Raw genomic sequence first — 23,721 nt, forward strand, 5'->3', positions numbered from 1 at the left:
GTTTATAACCCGCTAGTGCTGGGATTAAAGGTGTGTACCGCCACTGCCTGGCTTCTACAGCTAACGAGTGTGGCTGCTTTGCTATTTTGATCCCCAGTGGTTTTAACAATACATCACCACACACATGTGTATAATCAAAATACCCATCCACACAGAATACATGGGCAAAGTGTTGTGGTACCCAGGAGGTGCCAGATGCTAGGATCAGCTTCTCAGAGCTACTTTCATGCACCTGACCCTCCGATGTCCGTCATTTCCAGTGACCTCTCCAAGAGGAGAGTATGTACATGCGTACATACTTACATGAGTAAACGGGCAGCACAAAGGCAAGTCCATGTGATGAGCTTTTATTATGAAGGTGGCTGCTGACTTGATTGTCATCCTACCCCTCAACACACTCTCACTCACACTCACACACACACACACACAACCCAAAACCTTTCCATCTAACTTAAAAAGAAAAGTGGAAATGTACCTTCTCAAGGCATAATATTCACAAACATAATAATTTAAGGGGCTACTGGTAACCAAGCCCTCAAAATCGACTTCCCTCGAAGATGCTGGAGGTTTACGTCAGATGGCTGTTGCCCTTCCTTGGGCTTTAGAACTTGTGTTCCTCGTGTCTCACGCTTAAGTACACTAGCTGAGGTGCCTTAGCTGGCTAGTTCTCTGGACTGCCTTGCATGAGTCAGGAGGAGGAAATATTCCACGTGTTCCTTCCTGAGTGACAAGTGTCATCTGTCACTGGATTAGCTTGGGTTCCTAAGAGAAACGTGCATGTCTATCAGTGTAGCCACTGAATTTAAGGTATTCAGCTCACAGTTTGGGATTCAAGGGAGGCAGGCCAATCTGATACCCACAGTGTCTTAATTCCCAGTCTCTTGGGATGGCCTCAAACTTGCTATGTAGCCAAGGATGCCTTCTGATCCTGCCTCCACCCCCTCAGTGTCTGAACCAAAGACATTCCCAAAGGTGAACCTGTTTCAGCTTGCTTTCTGTTGTTGTGATAAATACCGTGACCAAAAGTAATCTGGGAGGAAAGGGTTTGTTCATTCTCACAGTGCTTCATCTAGAGGAACTCAAAGGCGTTGGAAGCCACAGAGCAATGCTGCATACAGGCTTGCTTCCTGGCCCATCCTCACCTACGTTTCTTATACAGCCCAGGACCACCAGCCTGCGGATAGACAGGGGTAGGCCTACCTACATCTAATAGGAATGACCGTAGACATGCCCTAAGGCCAACCTGATGCCATCATTTCTTCAGCTGAGGTACCCTCTTCCCAGGTGTTAAGTTCACGGCTAAAGCTAACTACAACACAAGCCCGCCATCAAAATTAACCTCCACACAGGGGATAGTTAACAGGTGGGAAATGCTGACATTTGGTGCTGTTGGCTTGATCTCCAACCAGCAGAGGAAGCCAAGCAGGCTGCAAATTTCAGGCAGGATTTCTGTTACAATCTACTGGCCAAGTTCCCAGGAAACTTAGCTGTGTTCTTAGGGCTTCAGCTGATAGGGTAAGGGACACCTAACAGAGGGCCATCTGCTGTCCTCAGAGCTCACTGATCCAAATAGCTGAAAGCTCTTTAACAATATGGCCCCATAGACACACAAACTGCCCATCAAGGTTCTACTCATGTGGAACGTAGAACTTGACTCATACAGTTGGTTTCCACTCTGATTTCTATCTCCTCTGCTCACCAATTAAGGAATGAACTCATGACCACAAGATCAGCCAAGAGCTCTTAGCCATTATCTCATGATTGGCCATCTGCACAATAGGATGTTTCCTTCTAACTCAGTAGATGCCAGAGATTAGAGCAGGGATCACCTGTCCCCAGGATGAAGGAATCTTTAATGACAAATGGTTACTAGGTTATATAACTACCTTTAAGCAAATGCAATTCAGTTTTGTTTTAAACATTTCAGCTTTGAAAATCGGGGACTAGATCCATCAAGAAAGGAACAGCAGAGGCCTGGAGAGAGACTCCATGGTTAAGAGCACAGCCGTATCTGCAAAGTCCTAATTACACTTCCACTACCCAAATAGCTGCTCACAGACATCTGTAACCCCAGGGCCAGGGGATCCAATACCCTTTCCTGGCCTGTGGGCCCATGCAATACAAAGGCATGCATGCAGGAAAAACACCCAGACACATAAAATGAAAATAAACAAGAGTGGAATTGTTTTTTTTTTTTTTTTTTTTTTTTTTTCATTGCATTTTAAAATCCCCTGGTAACCCTGGCTTTGGGGGGAAACAGCCATGGATTTCCTAGGCAGTAGCTAGAATGCCCAAGCAGCGGACAATTCATGGGTCAGCATCTACACCTACCTCTCCATGAGGTTCCTGGCTTCAGGACGCAAATTTGACTCATGTCAACATTCTAAATGAGGTCAGGCACAGATAAGTCACGTGTCATATGTGGGGTCAGACCCTTGATTAGGAGAATGTGCTCAAGATCAAGTTAAATCAGCCTAAGTCCAATCCTAAGTACTTCTTAAGTCAACACAAAGGGCCACTTCAACCCCGAAGGGGACGCCTATCTCTTCCCATCCTCCTCATCATGCCTGCAAGTGTGTCACCACCCTCAGCAATGTCAGGGCTCCTTGTCATTCTTGAGGGAGCGCAGCATCGACATTGTCAGAAAGGGCAACAACTTTCCCAATTCCCAATGTATTTTTTTTCTCTCCCTCCATGTTTCTTTGGTTCTTCAGTTCTGGGCTATGTCCTCGACATTTACATGTAACTCCGTTAGAGGTCTTAACAAGGGCCAAGATTTTCACAGGTTAATAATGTGTGCTGAGGTCATTTAACACATGACACTTTTAAGTTCAATTTATGTTACTTAAAAAAAGAAAGAAAAGACCTTTGGTTTTTGCTACACCTTAATTTGAATATGTTCTTCACAGCAGGAAGCCTTCGTGGCCAGATAGAGGGCTGTGGCAGCTAAGTGGTGAGGACCCCAGTAAGTCAGCAGACATGGAGACCTGCACTTAACCCTTTCCTCCTCGTGTCTGAGGTCCCAGCCCATGAGATGCTGCCACCCAAACTCCGGGCAGGTCCTTCTGCTTCAGAATCACCCTCTGAAAAGCCCTCAGACACAGCCATGTTTGACACTGACCATGACAGCAATAGTCTTGCTGTGCAACACCGAAAAGACAGGAACAAAATGCTGTAGCCAGGGGAGACTGTTTGCTTGTCCAGTTTACTTATGTGTGCCTGTGCTAGGGGTGGTGAGAACATTCTATGGTACACACACTGAGGTCGAAGGACACGTGTGGGAGTCAGTTCTTTTCCCTGAACCAGGTCAGTCCTGGGGATCAAATTTAGGTCCTCAGGCTGGGCCATCTCACCAGCCCATCTCATCTCTTGCTCCAACACTTGAGATGAAGACATCGAGACTCCCCGGTTGTGTGGTTTCAGGTCTCCCAGTGACCTCAGACCTCGTCTTCTTGGTCCAAAGATGCGCTCCCGACATAACAGAACTTCACACATGCAACCTTGCTGGTTTCACAACAGGAGACTGACGATGTTTTTCAGTTGTTTTATTGGTGGCCGGGAAGTGCCCACAGTCACAGAGCTGAAGAACCCTGCCAACAGTGAAGACTTTGCCTATTGCCGACAGAACACGACCACTCTGGGTCCTTAGCGCACACACAGTGCTTGACAAAGATGGCTGTGGTACAACAAAGCCACTTTCAAATGCCTGACTGTTTCTACACACCCTTCAAAGAATGAGGTAGTTTCCTTTACCTACTGCCCACCACCACGTCAGGTCTTCATCCCCTTAAATCCTTTCAAGACCGTCTAACCACGTTCCCCTGTTCCGGGTCTCTCTCTCTCTCTCTGCCTGAGAAGCTGACCGGGGCCTTCCTTGCGGTGGTGCCATTCACCGGATGCTGATGCAGGACTGGCTAACACACTATTGTTCAGTAGACTCCGTCCGCCCCCACCCACAATCTCTGATGTCAAAGCTCACTATGCTTACTTGCTCTCAGCCACCAAATCCGCCAGGCGTGACAGCAAAGGGGGCACAAAGCCCTTGCCTGTGAGGGTCAGGCTTCCTCTGTGTAGTCGTGACTGCCGGGACATGCTGTGGGATCGTTCCCTACCGGGCGTCAGCAGAGAACCATCTACAGGTGTGAAGATCTGGACCAGCTGGCTAGTTTAACCTTGACACGGCCTTGCTGTCTACGCTCCTGAGGCGGAATCAAGATTGAACTCGCAGCCTCGGCCTCGGCCTCGGCCTCCGTACGTGTCTGGAGCGAACTGATTACATTAGAAAGAAGGTATCACCCCGTAGCCCAGGCTACACTAGAACTCAATCAGTAGTTCAGGCTGGCCTAGAACTCACAGCAATCTTCCTGCACCATCTGCCCAAGTCTTTTTGGGACCTGACATTTTAACTGCAGATAACTGAAAGCAGGCCTGTATTCCTGGGAAGGATACCAGAGCCAGGGGGACTGAAGAGCTAGCTAGCTCCATCCCGTTCCCAACCCTAAGGATGACTTCCAGACCCTCATGAAACCAGCCAGAGGGGATAGAGGCACGGTGCCTTCTCTTAGCTGTAAGGTACAGAATGTCCAGATCTGTTGCCCTTCACCAAGGAACAGGAGCAGTGGTGGACAGGACTTGGAAGGAAGAAACAGCCAGTCTGGTCGTCACTGCTCATTTGGCTTTAGAGCTTACACACTGGTGCTTATCCAACCGGACACCAGCAGTAAAGGGTTTCCACACAACGGGACCCCTAGGTCACAAACACAAAGCTCAGTCCTAGCATCAGCTGGAGTGGCCCCCTGGTGACACTTAACTGTACTTTGGCACAGACCTGGAAGGCCAACGTTTCTGGGCCCTGGCCGAATAAAGGAGGCTGCCACGAGCAGCGTGAAAATAGTTTGCACCCGCAATGCCCCTCCTTCTTCTCCTGACCCTCCATCTGCCCTCTTGTTCTCACTCCGTGACTGCTACCTCGTGTCCTCACCACGGGGCAATGAGCTGCAGGCAGTCAGCACACTACACTGCAGCTCTCCCATTGCGCGGCTCCAGTCCTCAGGGTCTCCGTGCAGACGTAACCGAACATTGTACCAAGGTATCCAAGCTCCAACATCAAGTCTGGCCTGAGAGCTCAAAACACGCCCAGTAGGCTCTAAAGCACACTTTGGTTTCTATGACTGAATTTTATGTTTTCCTCTTTATTCCTGGCGGGCGGGGGGGGGGGGGGTCCCTATTCAGCTCTGGCTATCCCAGATCTCATTCTGTAGATCATACTGGCCTCAAATTCAGAGAGACCAGCCTGTGTCCTACCTCCTGAGTGCCGGGATTAAAGGTCCACCACACCTGTCCTGATTTTCATGATTTTGTCACGTATTAAAGCGAGTATGGCCCCATGGAGTTATTACCCACAAACACTACTACGCGGTCTTCCTAAGTTTCATGACCAACCTCTCCAAAGTAAACAGCCCAGAAGACACTATTGAACACACACTAAGGGTCAAAGGTCCTTGATTCCATCCAGGCCTTTGAAAGGAGCTTTTCGATAATAATTTAAAAAGGAAAAAAAAAAAAAAAAAAAAAAAAAAAAACCTCTTTGTAATATTTTAAATGGCTTTGTTTTTATATTCAAAAACCCCAAGTTCTAACTTCCCGAAGCAGCAGAAAAGACTTCCTTACAAAGAATGACACCAAACGCATTTTCAACAGAGCTGTTTTTCAGAGGTCCCCCACGCCGCCTGCTACCTTTACATCTAAAGTTAGTCCCAGTTATCAGCCCACACACTCCGTGAGGTAATGTTTACATGCTATTTATTCCCTATGTGAACTCCGTACCCCGTTGCTGGCTGTGGGAGGTGCACACTGTGGCTGTGCCTCTGTCCAGTTAATACATGGTCCATGAAGCCACTCTCTGGGTCCACTGCCCGGAGCTGCCGTGTTTCATACTCATAAGAAACCCACTCGGCAAGGAAGGGTCCTTTGCTTTAACACAGCAGTTGATGCTGGGATAAGTGAGTCTTGAAGAAGGGGTAACTGCCTGGTTACTACGAGACCCTCTTGCTGCATGACGCCCCGGCAATTAAATCAATAGTGCACAAGGAGAAGGGGTTTCCAGATGTTTCTTTTATGCCTACTAAGAAGTCATTTCAAAGGTTGGGCTCCTGTTACTTCAGTAAGAATGGCAGACAGCCCTCTGTATCAGACCTCCGGTTTGTTTGTTTGTTTGTTTGTTTAAATGTATGTCCTGCCTTCTTTTAATAGAGTCGGATGAAAAGCTCAACAGGTGTTTATGTAAGAGGTCAGGACTGTGTCCTCTAAGGGTCACACAGGCCACTCTTTATGTAAGAGTCCATACATTCTCAGGCCGTCACACGGGCCACTCTCATTTAGAAATGAGACTCAGGGCAGCCAAGTCATCTCCCTCCTCAGAGGACTCGGTCTGGCCACTCTGGGCTACTTGGCAGCTAATACACCTCCAAGTCTCTAGGAGACATATACTAGAGATGAGGTCAAAGGGTGTGGGAAGCCAGAAGCATCTCTTGGGATGCCACCTCGTGAGCATGTGCAGGAGAGGGTGGAGAGCCACCTTCACCCAAGACTTGTGATGGCCAAGGGAGAGGCCACCTAATACATATTTCTACCACCCCCTTCCCCCATTTTCTTATTGTCTCTGTCTAAAAGGCTGGAACCAAAGTGTCGTGTGTGCTTAAATGTCTCCAAATGTCCTCCCCCGGGGACTCTGAAGAGACCCAAGTTCATCAGCCATGGAAGCCAAGGAGCCACGGTGCTATGGATGAGCACTGGCTTTACAAGGCTGAGTGCTTTCTATCAGGACCCGACTTCCTCCTGAATAAACTGGGAAATGAAAGAACCTTTCACTCACCGCTCCTAAACAAGGAAAACACTGTCTGGAATTATCCTGTTGCCTAGCCAGCCAGGTACTCATTAATGCTCACCCAGGACAATCGTACAAAGTGTAGATTAAGATCAAGATCCAGAGTGTACCTCCCCAGCTACCCCTCTATTTGGCATACAACACTTAATGTACAGCATCTGCGATTTCCATGTGGTTGGTGTTTCATCATGAATTCTGTCCAGGGTGACTGCTTCAGCTCCGAGATAATCTTAAAATATAAGATGGCCCTTCCAATGACGTCGTAGGAGTCCATGGACCACAAAGACAGCATAAGGTAACGCTGCTACATGCTGCCGGAGTCAGCCATGACTTCCAAAAGCGTTTCAGCACGGAGAGACAGAAAGTGACTCCTATGCTCATTTTTATAGTAAACTCGTACTGAACGTGCCGGGCTCTGAGGATACAAAGACCTAGAAGGCACAGGACCCCCGTCTCACCTCATAGCAGCACAGTGAGCAGCCAGTTATAAAGATATGTAAAAAAAAAAAAAAAAAAAAAAAAAAAACAGAGCTTGAGCCTCACAGACACCGGAAGTGAGACTGTGCCGAACCACGACACCAAGAAGGGACAGAGCCCCCTTAGCTTGGAAATCCAGGTGACCAAATTTTTGATTAAAAGACAGAAACAAATCAAGGCATGAGAGTCACATTTGCCACCCAGCATTCAGAAGGCTGAGACAGGAGCCAGCCAGGGCAGACATTAGGGGATACCAGGCCAGCCAGGGCTACCTAGGGGGCGCAACTCCCCACCCCAAAACAGAAACCTCACCAGGAACAATCCCGAAAAGCCGCGCTGAGGGTACCCCGAGCCACCGGTCTGCCACCTGCGGAATGTCCTCAGACGGTCCTTCCACACATACAGACATCTCATTGGCAGGAGAACCCTACCTTCTACGAAGGGACAGACATCTGGATCTTGTGCAGGACAAGGGGATGCATTCATCACTACCTTTCCAGAGAAAGCTACAGTAAGCAATCACTACCATGTTTATACAGCTGACATTTGACACTGGCAATCACTGCGTGTTCACAGGTGACGTTTGGTGTTGGCAATTTTCTGTGGCTCAAGGAAAAACCCCAACTTGGTAACACATGAACACTGTAACTACAATATGCAAAGCTACTAACAGGCGGGCATGGCTCAGGGCAGAGGTCTGTCTTCTGTGGTACGCCATCAACACACTGAGTTCTCCATCAGGGTAACACGACTGTCCAGTCGCTCTCCACCCTTCCGTACTATGAGAAAAGCACAAAGAAACGCGTTTCAGTGTGAAACGACACCAGCAAACCCTCACAAACCCCAGCAGCTGCAAATATACGATGGGCTCATTTACCGCACCAGAGGGAGGGCTCGGCCATTGAGACCACATACTGACTTCCAGAGGACCTGGTTGTCTGCTTGCAAATGTCTCGAATTCCAGCTCCGTGGGATCCAGTGCCCTCTCTGGCCTCTGTGTGCACCAGCACTTACAAGTACACACACCTCCACCATCCCCATACACACATAATTGAAATGAAAATAAATCTGGTAAATCAAGTGTGTAATCTCAGCACCTGGGAGACGAAGACAGGAGGGTCCTACAGGAGTTTAAGGCTAGCACGGGCTACACGAGACCCTGTCGCAATCAATAAAATGAAAATGGTCTTAGTGTGAGCCTGTAGCTGTCCTTTCCCATCCCACAAAGCAAGAGCTCTTTGCTCACACTGCTTTTCCAGAGCACGAGGCCCAGGCTCAGCCGCCCTGAGGCAGATAGAGCAGTGTCCAATACCCATCATGTTAGGAAAAAGAATCTGACACTTGCCCGGATGTGATGTCAGAGGCTCTCCTTCAATGGTTCTGGCTTAAAGACTTCCCCAGAGTGCCGCTACCGACTGACCGACAGCAGAACTTCTAGGGTGTGCGGCTCGGTCACTGGGCTATTCCCTGCTCACTTAGGACAATGGAGCCACCCAAGCTGCCGGGGAGATTGCCACCTGCTAGTCTCAAAGACCAGACCAGCGTCGAATCCCTAAAACTGTGAGCTAGACAAGCCTTTTCTTTTTATAACGTTACTAGCCTCGAGGATTTCATTTTAATACTATGAAGCCCATCAATGCCACGTTATTCAAGACACTTTTCCTGTTTCAGAATACGTACATACTTAAGAGTGACGTGTGATTCGGTTTAAGAAAATGTATCTTGGCATCTCATTCCCTCTTTCAATGAAGAAATATTACTAACTGCATTCTCCTACCCTAGACCCTACTCCAGCACTAAAACAGGGGACAAATGTATGACTGATTATAACGGAACTTCATCCGGGGTCTCGGGTGGCTCAAGAGGTATTTAAAGGTTCCCACAGGGGCTCAGGTCTAGCCTGGTTTACACTGTGAGATCCTGCCTCAAAAACAAACTCAGTGATAAAAAGTCCCCACAGGGGATGAACACTGAAGGACAGCCATGACTCCATAAGGCAACCAAATTGTAGGGGGCTCAGCAGAGACAGGTAGCATCGAGGAGACTCAACCTAAAGAACGGAGGCTGGGAAGACTAGGGTGGGCAGAAAGACAAGAGCAGACAGCAGGCCAGCATTGCCCAAGTTTACCTCGGCTTCTGTAAAAATCCAGGAGCGCCTTTCCTTGTTGGTTATAAAAAGAAATGAGGGGTTTGGGGGTGGGGGGGATCCAAATCAACCAAATCTCCCCCACAGCAAAGGTATTTATAGGAATCTAGCACCCAGGACCAGTGTGAATAACGGGCCCACGGGACAAGAACTCAGCCTGGCATGGGGGAATACAGGCATTGAGTCAGATCTGAGGTTTCAGAGATTCCCCCTGGGTCACCCTGGCAAGAGCCTTGGTTTCTTTCCCTTGTTTTTTGTGGTTTCTACGCTTGTCTTCAGTTTTGCCGAACACTCTGTAGGAAAACATCATGTTTCCATGTAACACCCAAAGAGATCAAATGTCAAACATGACATAACACCATCCCTTTTTTTTTTCCTTCAGTAATTACTAAAATTATTTTTCTTGGAAACAGACAAGCTGGGCGCTTGGCTAACAGCACCAATTTGCCATCTTGTAAGAGGATAATTTGGAGACTTGAGGACACACGCACAAAGTAAGTGAGGGAAAAGATGAGGTTTTGATTACAGGTGGTCCGTCCCGTTCTTAACAAGCTGGGCTATGTATGTAGGGGACTCCTGCTTCATGACTGACTCTTAAGCCACTCCCCGGGCTCCTGTGCCTTCCCCCTCAGTCTCTGCTCAGTATGGGTCCTGAGCGGATCGCTGGGCTTTTCATTTGTTTTTAAAGATGGACTCTCAGGTAGCCCAGGCTAGCCTCAAATTTTTTTGCAACATATCTGATGGCCATGAACTTCTGATCCTCCCACCTCTGACCCCAAAGTGCTGAATTGTAGGCACGCACCCAAAACACCGCTGCTGGTTGTACCTGTCATGCTACATCCGCCGCCCAGGCTGGATTCATGAAGTCAAGAAAACGTTCTGGTTTTCTCAAATGTCCTACCATGAGTATCTTTTATTATTTTTTTTTCTTTTTCCATCGTGGGTGTGTGTGTATGTGTGTTGTACATGTGTATGCATTTCTATGTAGGGTCTCTCAAACAAACCCAGCGCTCACAGATACGGTCGTCTTACTAATCACGTGCTCTGGGGACCCCATGGTGCTCTTCCAGAAGCTGGAATTACCAGCTGGGTTGGCATATCCGTCTAGCATTTATTTGTATAGGATTCTGGAGACCTGAACACTACGGACAGCAAGCATTTCGGTCACCTGTCCTCTATATCCTTCTTCTCTATCTAAACATTGTCTTTGAGGCAAGTCTCACTATGGACCCCTGGTGGGCCTGAGCTCCCTATGTAGACCAGGCTGGCCTTACACCCATAAATTCCCCTGCTCATACCTCCCAAGCACTGGGACCAAAGGCCGTTCTCCACCTCACCAAACTTCTTATGAACATGAGCCCTAAGGCGGGTTTGCCTGTAATGTTTCCTTTAATTTTTACTTCGTGTACCTGAGTGTTTTGTTGCACGTATGTGTGTGTACCGTGTGAGGGATGCCTCAGGCACACACACATACCAGGGAACCAGATCTCAAACTCGGGCTGTGAGCTGACTTTTGGGTTCTGGGAAATGAACCCAGGTCCTCTTCAACATCAGTAAACGCTCTTAACCTCTGAGCCATCTCCCAGCTGACCCCCAACCCCAGCTGGTAAAAATGTCTACCTGGATATCAGCCAACATTCCCAAGATACGGCTTGCAAGCTTGGGACCATTCTCCATTGTTGGAATGTGCAGCATCTGCAGAAGGGAGAAAGTGGTCTGAGGGTATGAAGCACACATGCATGACAGGAAGACATGCAGCATCCTGTAACATGAAGGCAGCTCTGCTAGGAGGCACCCAACATACCCGTCACACATACTGCCTCCAACATCTGAGTCTTTCCTGCTCAGGATTTAAGTAAAAACCAGCCAATCAGTGACAGCATGTTCATTTCCTACCAACTCAATCAAGGGCACAAAAGGCTGGAATGCCATTCTTGGGGTGGTCTAAGGGACTCAGGAGACTAGCAGGGTCCCTAAGACAGCAGATGAACTCAACCCAGGGTTCTAAGAATCCACAAGGTGAGTGGTCGCCCTCTGCTGAACCCTCTGGCCAGAAAGCACAACTCAAAGATATTTTGCAACAAAAGAAAAGTCATTTCAAAGGGATAAATTAAAGTAAGTCTCATCTCCATTCACAAAAGAGGTTTCTGAACCTGTGTCTAGGGCATGGCGTACCTCCAAGGGCTACAACTCCCATGGGAAGGCAAGGTTAAATTCATAGCTGAAAGAGATTTCATGCCCTTAGTCTGTATCTGAGCCATGCCCGTTCATGCCTTGCTGGCTGGCGGGCGGGCTGGCTTTTGAAGCTTTGATTTTAGTAGATAGCTCGTATTCTCAAACACTCTTCGTATTATACCTTTTAGTATAATAGGATAATTACGACCCCTTTGGGCTCTGAATGTCTCCCAAAAGCATTTAGGAGAAGCATTAAAAAGAAGTTAACCTTTGTAAACTTTTTATTTCTAGAGTGGAGCAACAACTGGATTTAGTTACTAAAATGGACCAATATCCATGTAGATGTTGACATAAAATACGCAAACTTGCCCCTTACAATTTTTTCTTCCTCTCTTTGCATTTCTCTATCCCTCTCAGGCACATAAGCCCCCCTCCCGTCTCTCTACCACATGGACATAAGACCAGGTAGTTCATCTACAAGGAATAATCTGTAATAACAATAATAATAGTAACAATCCCAACCAGCTGAGATTGTAAAGATGAATTCACAAACCAGAAGAATTTACATTTAACAAGCCATCTGAAGCAGTTAAGTCTCACAGGAATAACAAGCATACACCTACAGAATTATGCCTACACAGTTACAGACTGCCTGTACTCCTAGAGTAATGTCTACAGTTACAGACTGCCTGTACGCCCATAGAGTAACAATTATACATCTATGGAATGCCTGTAAAATCATTCTATCTTTGCACTCTAAAGATAGAGGTGGGCAGATGTGCATGAGGATTGGATTTAGCTATACAAGAAAACCTTCCAAATGGCAAGATAATGCGTATGTGGCACAAGCAAAATTGGATCAATAGGGTCTGGAGGGATAGCTCACTGGTTAAGAGCACTGCTGCTCTTTCAGAAGACCCAGGTTTGATTCCCAGCACCCACACAGTGGCTTACAACCACCCTTAATAGCAGCTGGGGCCTCCAACGCCCTCTTCTGGCCTCCACAGACACTGCATACACATGGTACACAGACGGACATGCAGACAAAATACCCACACACATGAAATAAATCTGCTCTTCAAAAAGTAGACCAATGTAGTTAGTAGAGAGGGGTAACTATCTTTTTCCTTACAACTAAATCCTCGAGTTGCTTCAGAAGATCTGAGTGAGCACAGCGTGCAACACTTGGATATCTACACAGCGCCGACAGCAGCAGATGGAAGATGGACAATTCTCAAGTGCACGTCGTAGCTGTAGACACGCCACTCCTCACGGAGCGCCCCGGAACCAGAACCCTGAAACCCGGCTACCTGCTGTGCAGCCTACCTCAGCAGGTGGGCAGAACCGGGTGAACGAGGAAGGTCCTCGGCACTGCCCCGCATTCACCAAGGACAAGGCTGACTCATGCCACGTATGAACGTCCACTAAACCACCGGGCACACGAAATGCTGTGCCAGCACAGGTCCAGCCAGCTCGAATTTCCCTCGTTCATTTTAAAGCTACAGGTGAATGCTTATGTCTTTAAAAGTCCCATTCATTCACTCACTCGCTTATTGTGAGTTTCAGGCAGAGTGAGGGCACTGGCAAGGTCAGAGGTCAGAGGTAAGCTAAGCTTCCAGAGTCCGTTTGTCTCCTCCCGCTATGTGGGTCCCAAGGACCAAAACTCAGGTGTTCAGCCTGGATGACAAGTGTCTTCACTGCTCTACCATCTTGCCAACCCCGGGGGCAAAAAACTAACGTTAGGAATGAGTGACAGAACTGTTTGTCTTACCTGACCCTTGTACAGGATGTCTGAAACTGGACAGACAACGCAGGCCGTCCCTGAGCCAAACATCTCCTTCACTCTGTTCCCCTCCAGGGCAGTGGTCAGGTCATCCATGGTGAGGTATCTCTCACACACCTTAAACTCACCCTGTTTGGAATATCACAAGTGAAAAAGAAAAGGAAAGTCAGTACTTGTCTTTGGATCTGGCTGAACTTGATGGTGTCTTCACGGTCCTCTGCGGGAAGCAGAAAAGGACACACTGTGCAATTACTTTACAGGTTGAGTGGGAAGGACAACATATTGTGGGAAAGGCCACACTGTGCCATCGTGCAAAGAACTGAGCACCTACTTCCAAATGACACTTTTCTCAAATGAAGTCCTCAAGACGTTCACCACGGATTCCTGGCTCATTTTGACACACACCTGTTTCAAGACTTACATGTTATCGTGAATAAGGCCTCACACGCTGACTCGCTCTAAGTGCTACTGAATACATTTTCCACATCTTTTCTAATAAAGGAAACAGCATCATGCATCAGTACAAGGATAGCCGCTATTGGCCATCATGTACCAGAGACTTCAAGGCATCATCTCTACAGCTGAGGACATGTGGCTTCCAGAAAGCTGAGGGGCTTCCTTCAGACCCAACATGTAGTAACAGTAGTCACTAGACCTGATCTGATTGCCTTCAAAAAATGGCAAAAAAAAAAAAAAAATCATAAACTAAGTTCATATAGCTGCATCTCTTTTTGTTAGGAGCCAATATTTCGACTTCATGAGAAATTAAACCAAGGAGTGCTGTGCTTGTTCAAAGTTAAATAGATTACTAAACAATTTGTGTTCCAGAAAATCAGCAAACATTACTGAAAACAGTTGAGGTCTGTGGTATGGAGGAAAAAAAAAAAAAAAGGAAAATAACCCCTCTTGCAAATCGACAGAATTGCGCTCTGTTCCTTATCTCTGGACTAGTTTGCCTGTCTGGCAAGTCGGGCTGACCCAAGTGCCTCTTGGAATTTTTCTGTTTCAACATAGCTTTCAGATAAACTGCAGTTAAGGAGTCAGGAAAGACCCCTCCATAATAAGCTGCTTTCCAAGCTCAGGAACCAGAGGTGTGGGACACGCTCAGGCTCACACCTTGTTATCATGCCTTCTGTACTTGGTCGATTCGTTTCCTTAATAAAACAGAAATCACTGGGCTTCCAAAAGCCATGCTTCCAAGTGCAGACATATCTGGGACAGGGCAAGCTGCCTGGAATTAAACCAACAGTTTACAGACGTCACGCCCAATGCGCCAGCCAACAGGCAGCAGTTGGGTTTTGTCTACTCTGAATATGGTAGGATGATTTAAATCATTTCCTCCACTGTCAGTCTTTTCCAGAGAAACGGCTGGTCTGCTCGGAGATAATATGTGTGTCTAAACATTTGTCTACTAGGACTGCCTGGCCACAGGGTTCTCAAAGCCTTTTCATGGTCTCTGGGGACCTTTAGAGCATATGGGTCACAAGTACCAGCCAAGAACCCATGCCATCCCAGCCAACGCACTCCACATCTACCCGACAATGCTACATCATTTCAAATAACGAATGCCGTAACGCTCCTGCCTCTTCTGCGTGGATTTGAAAGTTTACCGAAAACAACTTCATATTTGCTCTGAGTGTTTTTAATTTTAAAATAAGCGTTTGTAGAAATCTAAGACGATGGGAAGCAGGGAGGCAGTTCAGGGAGAAAGATGTCAACATTGCGCTGATATTAATACATCAATGACAATCTGGCACACTGAAATAAATACAGGATGCGTCACTAATGCAATAAGGAATAACTTACAGTTGAAGGTAAGGGTGGGTGGAAATAACCAGAGTGGACCAGGTAGGCTAGTAAATAGTAGAGGACACCCTGTACACAGACTGAGGCTGGCTGGAAGCCCTCCTCACTAAGACAGCCTGTTCAGCTGGTTCTCTGTGAGCCCTACAAAAAAAAAAATACTTACTGGCTGGTTTTGCCAACACAGACCTTCTAGAAAGATCTTCTGCTCAAGGTAAGATCTGAAGATTAGATAACACTGGTGGGAAGCACAGGGTATGCTATCATTGCAAAGGGGGGCTCATCCTGATGATTCTGTGTTGGGCGTATGGAGGTTGTCGGGGTCAAGGGTACCCACCCACTGCTGTGCCAGCTCTAGGATGCTTTGCCTCGTCACTCCTGGGAGAATGATGCCATCTAGCGGAGGCGTCGCCAGCTCTTCCTCTGTTAATTAGAAACAGGCATGTTTGCAAAAAAAAAAAAAAAAAAAGTCTCACTCATTAGATATTGTCACAGCAAGAGCCATTTTTAAAGCCACTGCTCACAATGGGACTAAATAATAAACACGCAGGCAACTGATCCCACCCTCCTGAATCATTAGGTTCCTCAAATCTCTACTCACTTTTTGGCCACATACTTTAACATGAGAGCAAGAGAGACAGCTCAGCGGGTAAGAACAGGAATTGCCCTTGCCCAGCACCCACTTAAGAGGCTCACAACTGCTTGTATCTCCAGGGGACCTCGTCCTCTCTACCAGAATCCATGCACACACATACACATAATCAAGGATAAAACAAACTTTCTTAAATAAGCAAAAACAGAAAGGGTCCATCGAAGTCCCCGAGTTCAACCCTCTGGAAATCCCAGAAAGGTAGTCCACCATCTAATCGTCTACGTGCATCCTTAGGCAGTGAGACAATGAGGTGCTCTTTAAAGGTAGGAAATAGAGGCTGGGGCGGCAGCTCAGCAATTAGGGACAATCGCTGTGTTTGCAGAGAGAGAACCCAACAACCCAGGTGTCAACAACTGTCTGTAACTCTACTTCCCAGGAGTCTAACACCCTCTTCTGGCTGCCAAAGGCACCTGCCCACATGGAGAGAGTGTGTGCGCACACACACGCACGCACGCACGCACGCTCTCACGCACGAAGTTATTCCTCCTGGTGCTACCTGCCTGCACACTGCCTTCTAGAAGCCTACATCACCTGCCTCGCAAGCTACACGGGCATGAACGATGGAGGTTCAGACTTTCCCTCAGAGATCTGAATGCAATGGGCTCAGCGTGAGCTCAGGCGCCTGCACTGCAGCCTCGAGGGATGAATCGCTGGCCTTGCACACAAGACCAAGTGAGGCTGCACCACCAAGACAGGCACAGTGACCCGAGTGTGAGCAGTAGGCGGCCCTCCACTACACGAGCCCCTCTTACAAGTCACCTTGGTGGATGAGAAGGTAGGGTCCCTGCATGGCACATGTCAAGGCCTGGGTTTGAACCCTGCACCACATGAACTGGGTGTGGGTGATGGAGGGCTGTAATCCCAGCACAAGGGAGGTGGGGGCAGAACTGGGAAGCCAAGGTCACCGTTAGACGGGACTTGAGACTACTCGAAACCCTGCCTTAAAAAGCCAGCTTTGGCGGTCAACACCCCCTTTCCTCCTCACCCACCTCTGGCTTCTAGCAAGGTGGACCCACAAGGCCTTAGGTCACCCACCACCTTATGAAGATGAGAGAGAGCCTTACCGCAGACGGCTTTGTATTACCCGTCACCTGCTTGCAGAGGGATTCACAAATGCGCTTCCAGGGTCGACAGCATGGAACTAACCCACCTCAATCATTACTCTACAGGAGAAACCAATGTGCATTTTCCCAGGCTAGAGACAATGAGAAAAGGCCTTGGCCACACACCAGTGTCCTGCCTCTGGGACCCCTGCTCTGTGTCTCAGGGTGGAGTGGATCTAAGCTCTTCGGCGCCTTAGCGGTTACCAGCATAGAGGTCTGCCCATCTCTGTAGGCCACAACCCCTGAGTCATGCCTGGCCCAGTGTCGACTATAAGTTTGTTTTGATGTATATGGGTATTTCACCTACCTGTACACTTATGTATACATGCATGCAATACCCATGGAGGCCTGAAGAGGCGCAAGGCCCCCAGTTATGACCTGCCATGTCAGTGCTTCGAAAGAGCAGTGACCTGAACCACTGAGACACGCCCCAGGCCCTTATAGTAACTATTTTTTTAATTTTACGAGATGAATGAATGAATCACCTGCGCTAGGCTAGAGCAGTTTGATCTTGAGGAATTATTTATTTTCTGGCAATCGCTTTTTAGAAAGAAGAAATTGATTCTGGCAATGTTTCCCGAGGCTACGTGTCATTTTACAAGCGTTAGCTAGACACAGAAGTGTGAGTGAGTGTGTGTGTGTGTGTGTGTGTGCTTGTGCACGCACACAGGCGGTTTTCACACACACACAGCCCTTTCCTACAGTTAGCTCAACCCTAAGACAAACAGCAACCTTCACGTGTGCAAACGCTGTTGCATGAGACGAATTTAGCATCCAACTGTAACTACCAGCCTGAGGTCAAGAAGCAGAACATCTGTTCCCCTGGCTCCCAGACAGAGCAGATGACATGGCAACATTTGGGTGAGAGGTATTCATTTTCCTCTGACGGGAGCCAGAGGAGGGAAAACAGCCACACAGAGGCAGCATGCTACTCAGCGGACGCTGGCGTTGGTTACTGCCCTAAGTTCTGTGAGCCACAGTTTTCTCTCCCTCCTCACCCTCCAAGGAGAGACAGGCAAGGGCTGTGTTACATGGTGTTAGATCACACACCAGAGACTAAAGGGGCCCAAGGGAGAGGACGCTTTTTATTCTTTATTTGTGTGTGTGTGTATGTGTGTGTGTGAGTGTGTGTGTGTGTGAGAGTGTGAATGTGTGTGTGAGTGTGTGTGTGTGTGAGTGTGTATGTGTGTGAGTGTGTGAGAGTGTGAGTTTGAGTGTGTGTGAATGTGTGTGAGTGTGTGTGAGAGTGTGAATTGTGTGAGTGTGTGAGAGTGTGTATGTGTGAGTGTGTGTGAGTTTAAGTGTGTGAGTGTGTATGAATGTGTGTGAGTGTGTGTGTGTGAGTGTGTGTGAGAGTGTGTGTGAGTCTGAGTGAGTGTGTGAGTGTGTATGTGTGTGAGTGTGTGTGACAGTGTGAATGTGTGTGAGTGTGTGTATGTGTGTGAGTGTGTGTGAGAGTGTGAGTGTGTGTGTGTGAGTGTGTGTATGTGTGTGAGTGTGTGTGAGAGTGTGAATGTGTGTGTGTGAGTGTGTGTATGTGTGTGAGAGAGAGAGAGAGTGCCCGTGGCGCTCCTGGAGCTGGAATTACAGGCAGCTATGAGCTGCCAGACCCAGGTGCTGGGAACTGAATGTGGATTGTCTGGAAACGCCCGGCCACTCACCCTCACCCCTCACCCCTTTTCCCTGAGGGTGAACCCCCTAACCCAAGATGCACACAGAGACAAAAGCCAGCTTGGGCATATTACAGAATCTGACTCTTAATTATTAAGAGTCCATGTATTTTGCAAGAGGCAGAAGACAAAGCCACTCATTCCCACTCTGACCTTTACTCATAGGAATAATTAGTCACGAGGACAACTTCCGTAGCTACAATGCAGGTGGCGCGTAAGTCCTTGACACCTCCCATAAATCACGGCTTTGCCTTTTCTGAATGATCTCCCAGTTTGTACTTGTGGGTGGGGACGAGGACAGCAGTGGGCAGGGAGGAAGACATCTCCTCAGCACAGAGACTGGATACAGCCTCCTATGTGGCATCACTTCAGGGGTTTATGAGGAGTCCCAGTTTGAAGGCCCTCAAATTCCAGCATAAATTTTGTTTTCTTACATGTCCAAGTACAAACAGCAGAGGTAAATGTGTGCCTGACGTGTCTGGCTGAATCATATGCCCAGGGCCAGAGGAAACAGCCCGGCAGAGGCGGTCATGGCCACCTAACCCTTAGATGGAATGTAAGGCTCGCTTTGTACTAAATCGGTGCACAGCTCTGAAGTCAACCTCTTCTGGATCACCTCTTCCCTACAGCAGGGGTGAGTCGTGAGGGGGCTACAGCAGAGCAACAAGAGCCTTTAAAAGCGTTCGCTGCAGCCAAGGCAGGGAGCTTATACCCAGAAGTGTCATTTGATTCTGTGTGTGTGTCTGTGTGCATATACATGCATGTGGGTGTGTATATACATGCAGAAACCAGAGGACAGGGCTGAGTCTCTCCCTCTATCGCTCCCCACCTTATTTCTGAGTCAGGGTCTCTCACCGGTCACTGAGTTCCCAGGATCTGCCTGACTCCACATCCTAAGGTGGTGTGAGAGACTAACGGTCAGCCAAACCCTCACTCCATTTCACACTTTCCATGTCTATAATCACTTGCTGTGAAACAAGCAGACTATGAACAGGTCTAAAAATGTGCTCCTAAACTTCACATGCCAATCAAAACCCTAAGGCAGGTCAATCCACATCTATTTGGTTCCTTGCTTGGGGTTTAGCTCAACACCATATAAACTGTCAACATTTCACTGAGCCCAGATCACATCAAAGGCAGACACTGAGCGTTCGGGATGCTAGAGATAGCCCTAAGTGTCAAGCCACATATAGTGACACATGCTTATAATTACAGCATCCCACAGCCAGAGGCAGGAGGGTTCCTGTAACTTTGGGGTTGGCACAGACTACAGAGTGGAAGGAACCCTACCTCAAAACCAAACGAAACAAAACCTCAAGGTAGGTGTGCTATGACCCCCCCCCCACATTCAGGAAGTAGAGAATGGAGGATCAGAAGTTCAAAGCCGGCCTTGGCTGCATAGTGAATTCCAGGTTACCCTGGGCTATATACACAGGATCTTGTCATAAAAAAAAAGTAAATAAAATAAAATAAAAGTACTGAATTTCTGTGATTTACGTGTAGTTAGCCAGCAGGAGTCAAGGAACACAGATCTACTGGCAACCTCGGGATGTGCACTGGGTTATATTTAAGCGTGCACTTTGTTTTGCGTGGGACTCATGGACACATGAATGCCAGGGATGCAGGTGGCGGTGGAGGACAAGCTGGCTGGGGATGGGCTCTCTCTTCCCACCTTGTGAGTGTTGGACTCAGGTCATCAGCCTTGGCAGCAGCCCTAAGATAATCAAATGGAAATGCAAAGAAGACCTAACAGGGCTTCTGAGATGTCATCAAAATGTGTAGAAAAGACACCAATTGTGAAGCAAACCCTAGTGAGAGAGAGGGATGGGGCAGTGGTGGAGGCCTGATAACAGGTCACAGGATCCCAGTCCAGCCTGAAAGCTCCTGTGCAGCAGGCTCAGACAAGACGGCAAGCTGCGTTATAAAGCTAGCCCACACCGCTACAAAGAGCCTCAGAATAAACAGTAAGATGGGGCCATGAGTATGGTTCTAGGGAGAGTCTGCCTAGCATGTAGGAGATCGATTCCCAGTTCTAAAAAAAAGAAAGAGGGATACACTAACCCCCCCCATAGTCAATAGAGGCTTTACTAGCTCATACTACATGGTATAGATTAACAACCGACCACTGAATCAACCAACACTCATCACTAAAGACAGAGCATCGTAACACTAGGAGAGGGCAAAGAGAAGGGAAAAAATATCTTTTTAAGAAATTAAAAAAGTTTATGTTATGGATGCCCAGGGAGGCCGGAAGAGGGCATTGGATCACCTGAACCTAGAGCAATAGACAGTTGTGAGCCACCATGTGGTTGCTCAGAACCAAGCCCAGGCCCTCTGTGAGGGAAGCCACTGCATGCTGAGCCAATTCTCCAGCAGCTGAGTTTCAAGCCACAGTCTCAAACCAACCAGCAAAAAAAAAAGGATATGAAATCAAGCCTGACACAGGCTCCACAGTACCCTGACCCTGTCACAGAAGAGCAATTACCTCCATCTTCGTTTATCCAGTAGAGGAACAGATTCATCGTGCCCACTTCCGTTATCTGGTCGTCCTTGCCATACAGCCAGAGGACCTGTTGACAGCCATTCTCCATGGCCTCGCACTGTGCCAAAAGGGACGCACCATAATTGCTAGGGAGGAAAAGAAAACCAGCCGATGACAAACATGTGTCACCCATGCATGCATTCCACTGCAACAGTCTCAAGTTTTTACTCGTGTGTGTGTGTGTGTGTGTGTGTGTGTGTGTGTGTGTGTGTGCACGCGCGTGCACACGCGTGCATTGCTCCATTTGTCTCAGAATGCCTCAGGCACTAGAGGTTTGGAAAGTGAAGTCCTCAACTCTTTAATGCTTAAATGGTCCCTCTCTCTCTCTGACATGTAAAGATCATGCCAGCATATGTTGACACATGAAATGATCAGATAACGTACTCACGCTTTTAGCTTTGACACAATTTAATGCAGGTGGAACCTTGTAATGCCCCACCCAGGGATGTCCACACCCTAATCCTCAGAACCCGTGACTACGTCAGCTCTCTTATGTCCAGACACTGTGGAGATGGGATTAATGTCTTCATGCACCGCCATGATGGTGGCCCAGGGACAAACATGGACTGGGGGAGACACAGTTCCCCACAGAAAGGCTGGGAACAGCTTACAGTGGAAAAGTGGCTGAGTAACTGTGAAACCCATGACATGAAATAGATTACAGGAAACCTGAAGTCAGCAACACGGACAGGTGAGACCCTAGACGGCGTGAGAATTGTACGCATAATGGTGGCACAAAGGATGGCAGGAAAACCGTAACACTCTGTCCTATAAGGAGACATTTGTGCTCCATGTTGAGAATCTAGACACACACTAACAGCTTCACACATGCATGCTGTCCTGTTAGCCTGTCTACCATCTCCCGGGTCTCTGCTATTCACATTTCAAGAGCAGACTGAGCCCAAGTATCGAAAGCATGAAGGAAGAGGGTAAGATTAACAAGAGCGGCAAGGAGGCTAGAGAGACGGCCCGGTGCTTGAGAGCACTTTCTTCTCCTACAAAGGACCCGGGTTCAGTTCCCAGCACCCGGGTGGCCAGTCACCATCACCTAGGAGTTCGGGGGGATCCAAGGCCCTCTTCAGGCCTCCACGGACACTCCGCAAGAACATGGTTCACAGACTTTCATGCAGGCAAAATGCTCACACACATAAAATAAAATAAATTTGACAACAGGAGAGGCAAGGACACCACAGGCCTCAGAAAACTGCCCTGGCACCTGGCTGAGCTCTCTCTGGGGATGGGCTGCTTCGTGCCTGACTCTATCCCCACCCCATAACGCTTGCTGGATGCAGAGGAGACAAGACCCTGAGATGTCATTCCCCCGTCTTCTCAGACCACACACTGTCTTAATTAGCCCTTCATTCTGGCCCCTGCCTCTGCTCGCTGGCACGTAAATGGAAGACACCGTGAACGCTGATATCCCAGTAACACAAATATATACTCTCCACATGTGTCTATTTACCTGTGTGTGCATGTGTGTGTGCACGCGTGCGTGTGCGAGCTGTGTGTTGTGTGCAGGTGCCTACAAAGGCCAAAAGATCCCAGGGAGCTGGAGTTAGAGGTTGCTGTAAGCCCCCTGACATACAGAGAGAATCTAACTGAGGTTCTCTAGAGGAGCAGCCAATGCTCTTCCGCTGAGCCGTCTCTCCAGCCCCCATTTTCTTTTTTAAAGCAATTCTAAGTCTTTTGTTCCTCTGTAGCAGATACTACTCAAGTTAGATGTAGCAATGTTACACACGCAAAGCCTGGAGTGATAGACCTGAAGAACCGAAGGTCCAGAGCCCACTGTTGCCAGAGCAACAGTGAGTTGCAATTGAAATTCTAGGTGCCAGCCCACCGGAAGGGAATCCTCTGATGGGCCAGCCTCTTTTGGGCAAAGCCATGGGACTGCAGACCCCAGAATGTCTGCTCCTTCTGACATGCCTTTACATGTTTGCTACCGCTCTCTTTCCCTGGTATCTAATGGTGTGAGTGGACATGGAGAGATCTCCACGGCCTGTTATACCCTGTGTTAACCTCTTGGAAACATCCCATTCTGCTGGGCATTTTTATCTGTGGATTGTCAAGAAGATGATCCCTCCCTAAGCTGTACTGTCTAAACTGATAATAACAATAATGCTAGCCTATCCAGAGTTTTGATGAATAAAAATAAATACAAGTATATGTTTCACAGCTAAGGCCTCTGAGTTCCACCTTAGGAGCAGCTCAGGTTAATAGTTAAAAGGAAATCACCTGAGTTAGAAGGCAGGCTGGCTCTAGTTCTCTTAATGCTGAAAAGAGGCAGTCACGTACCAGCAACTAAAAGCAAAGCTTCAAAATAACTTCAGGCCAGGCCAGATGCCTTACTAATATTTTCAGATAAATTCCCCAGAAAACAAGCTAAAGTTCACAAGGACACTTAGCTGGGCTGTCGACTCATTAGGCTAGGGTGAAAAATACAAAATGACCCGATTGCTGCTCGTTCCCCTTGCTAGTTCTGGTTGA

General features: G+C 47.9%; 1 protein-coding gene across 1 annotated transcript in view; it reads right to left on the bottom strand.

Annotated features, from left to right (window-relative positions):
* Positions 1 to 23,721, bottom strand: part of Bcat1 (branched chain amino acid transaminase 1) — a 78,348-nt gene that overhangs the window by 24,716 nt on the left and 29,911 nt on the right. Inside the window, exons 7-12 of the mRNA XM_051173364.1 lie at positions 21,181 to 21,323; positions 15,608 to 15,693; positions 13,456 to 13,596; positions 11,130 to 11,204; positions 4,982 to 5,117; positions 3,989 to 4,133 (exon numbers count right to left, since the gene is read on the bottom strand). Coding sequence (XP_051029321.1) covers positions 3,989 to 4,133; positions 4,982 to 5,117; positions 11,130 to 11,204; positions 13,456 to 13,596; positions 15,608 to 15,693; positions 21,181 to 21,323 — 726 coding nt within the window. The remainder of the gene's footprint in view (positions 1 to 3,988; positions 4,134 to 4,981; positions 5,118 to 11,129; positions 11,205 to 13,455; positions 13,597 to 15,607; positions 15,694 to 21,180; positions 21,324 to 23,721) is intronic.

This window comes from Phodopus roborovskii, unplaced genomic scaffold (genome assembly GCF_943737965.1).
Source record: "Phodopus roborovskii unplaced genomic scaffold, PHOROB, whole genome shotgun sequence".
Lineage (NCBI taxonomy): Eukaryota > Metazoa > Chordata > Mammalia > Rodentia > Cricetidae > Phodopus > Phodopus roborovskii.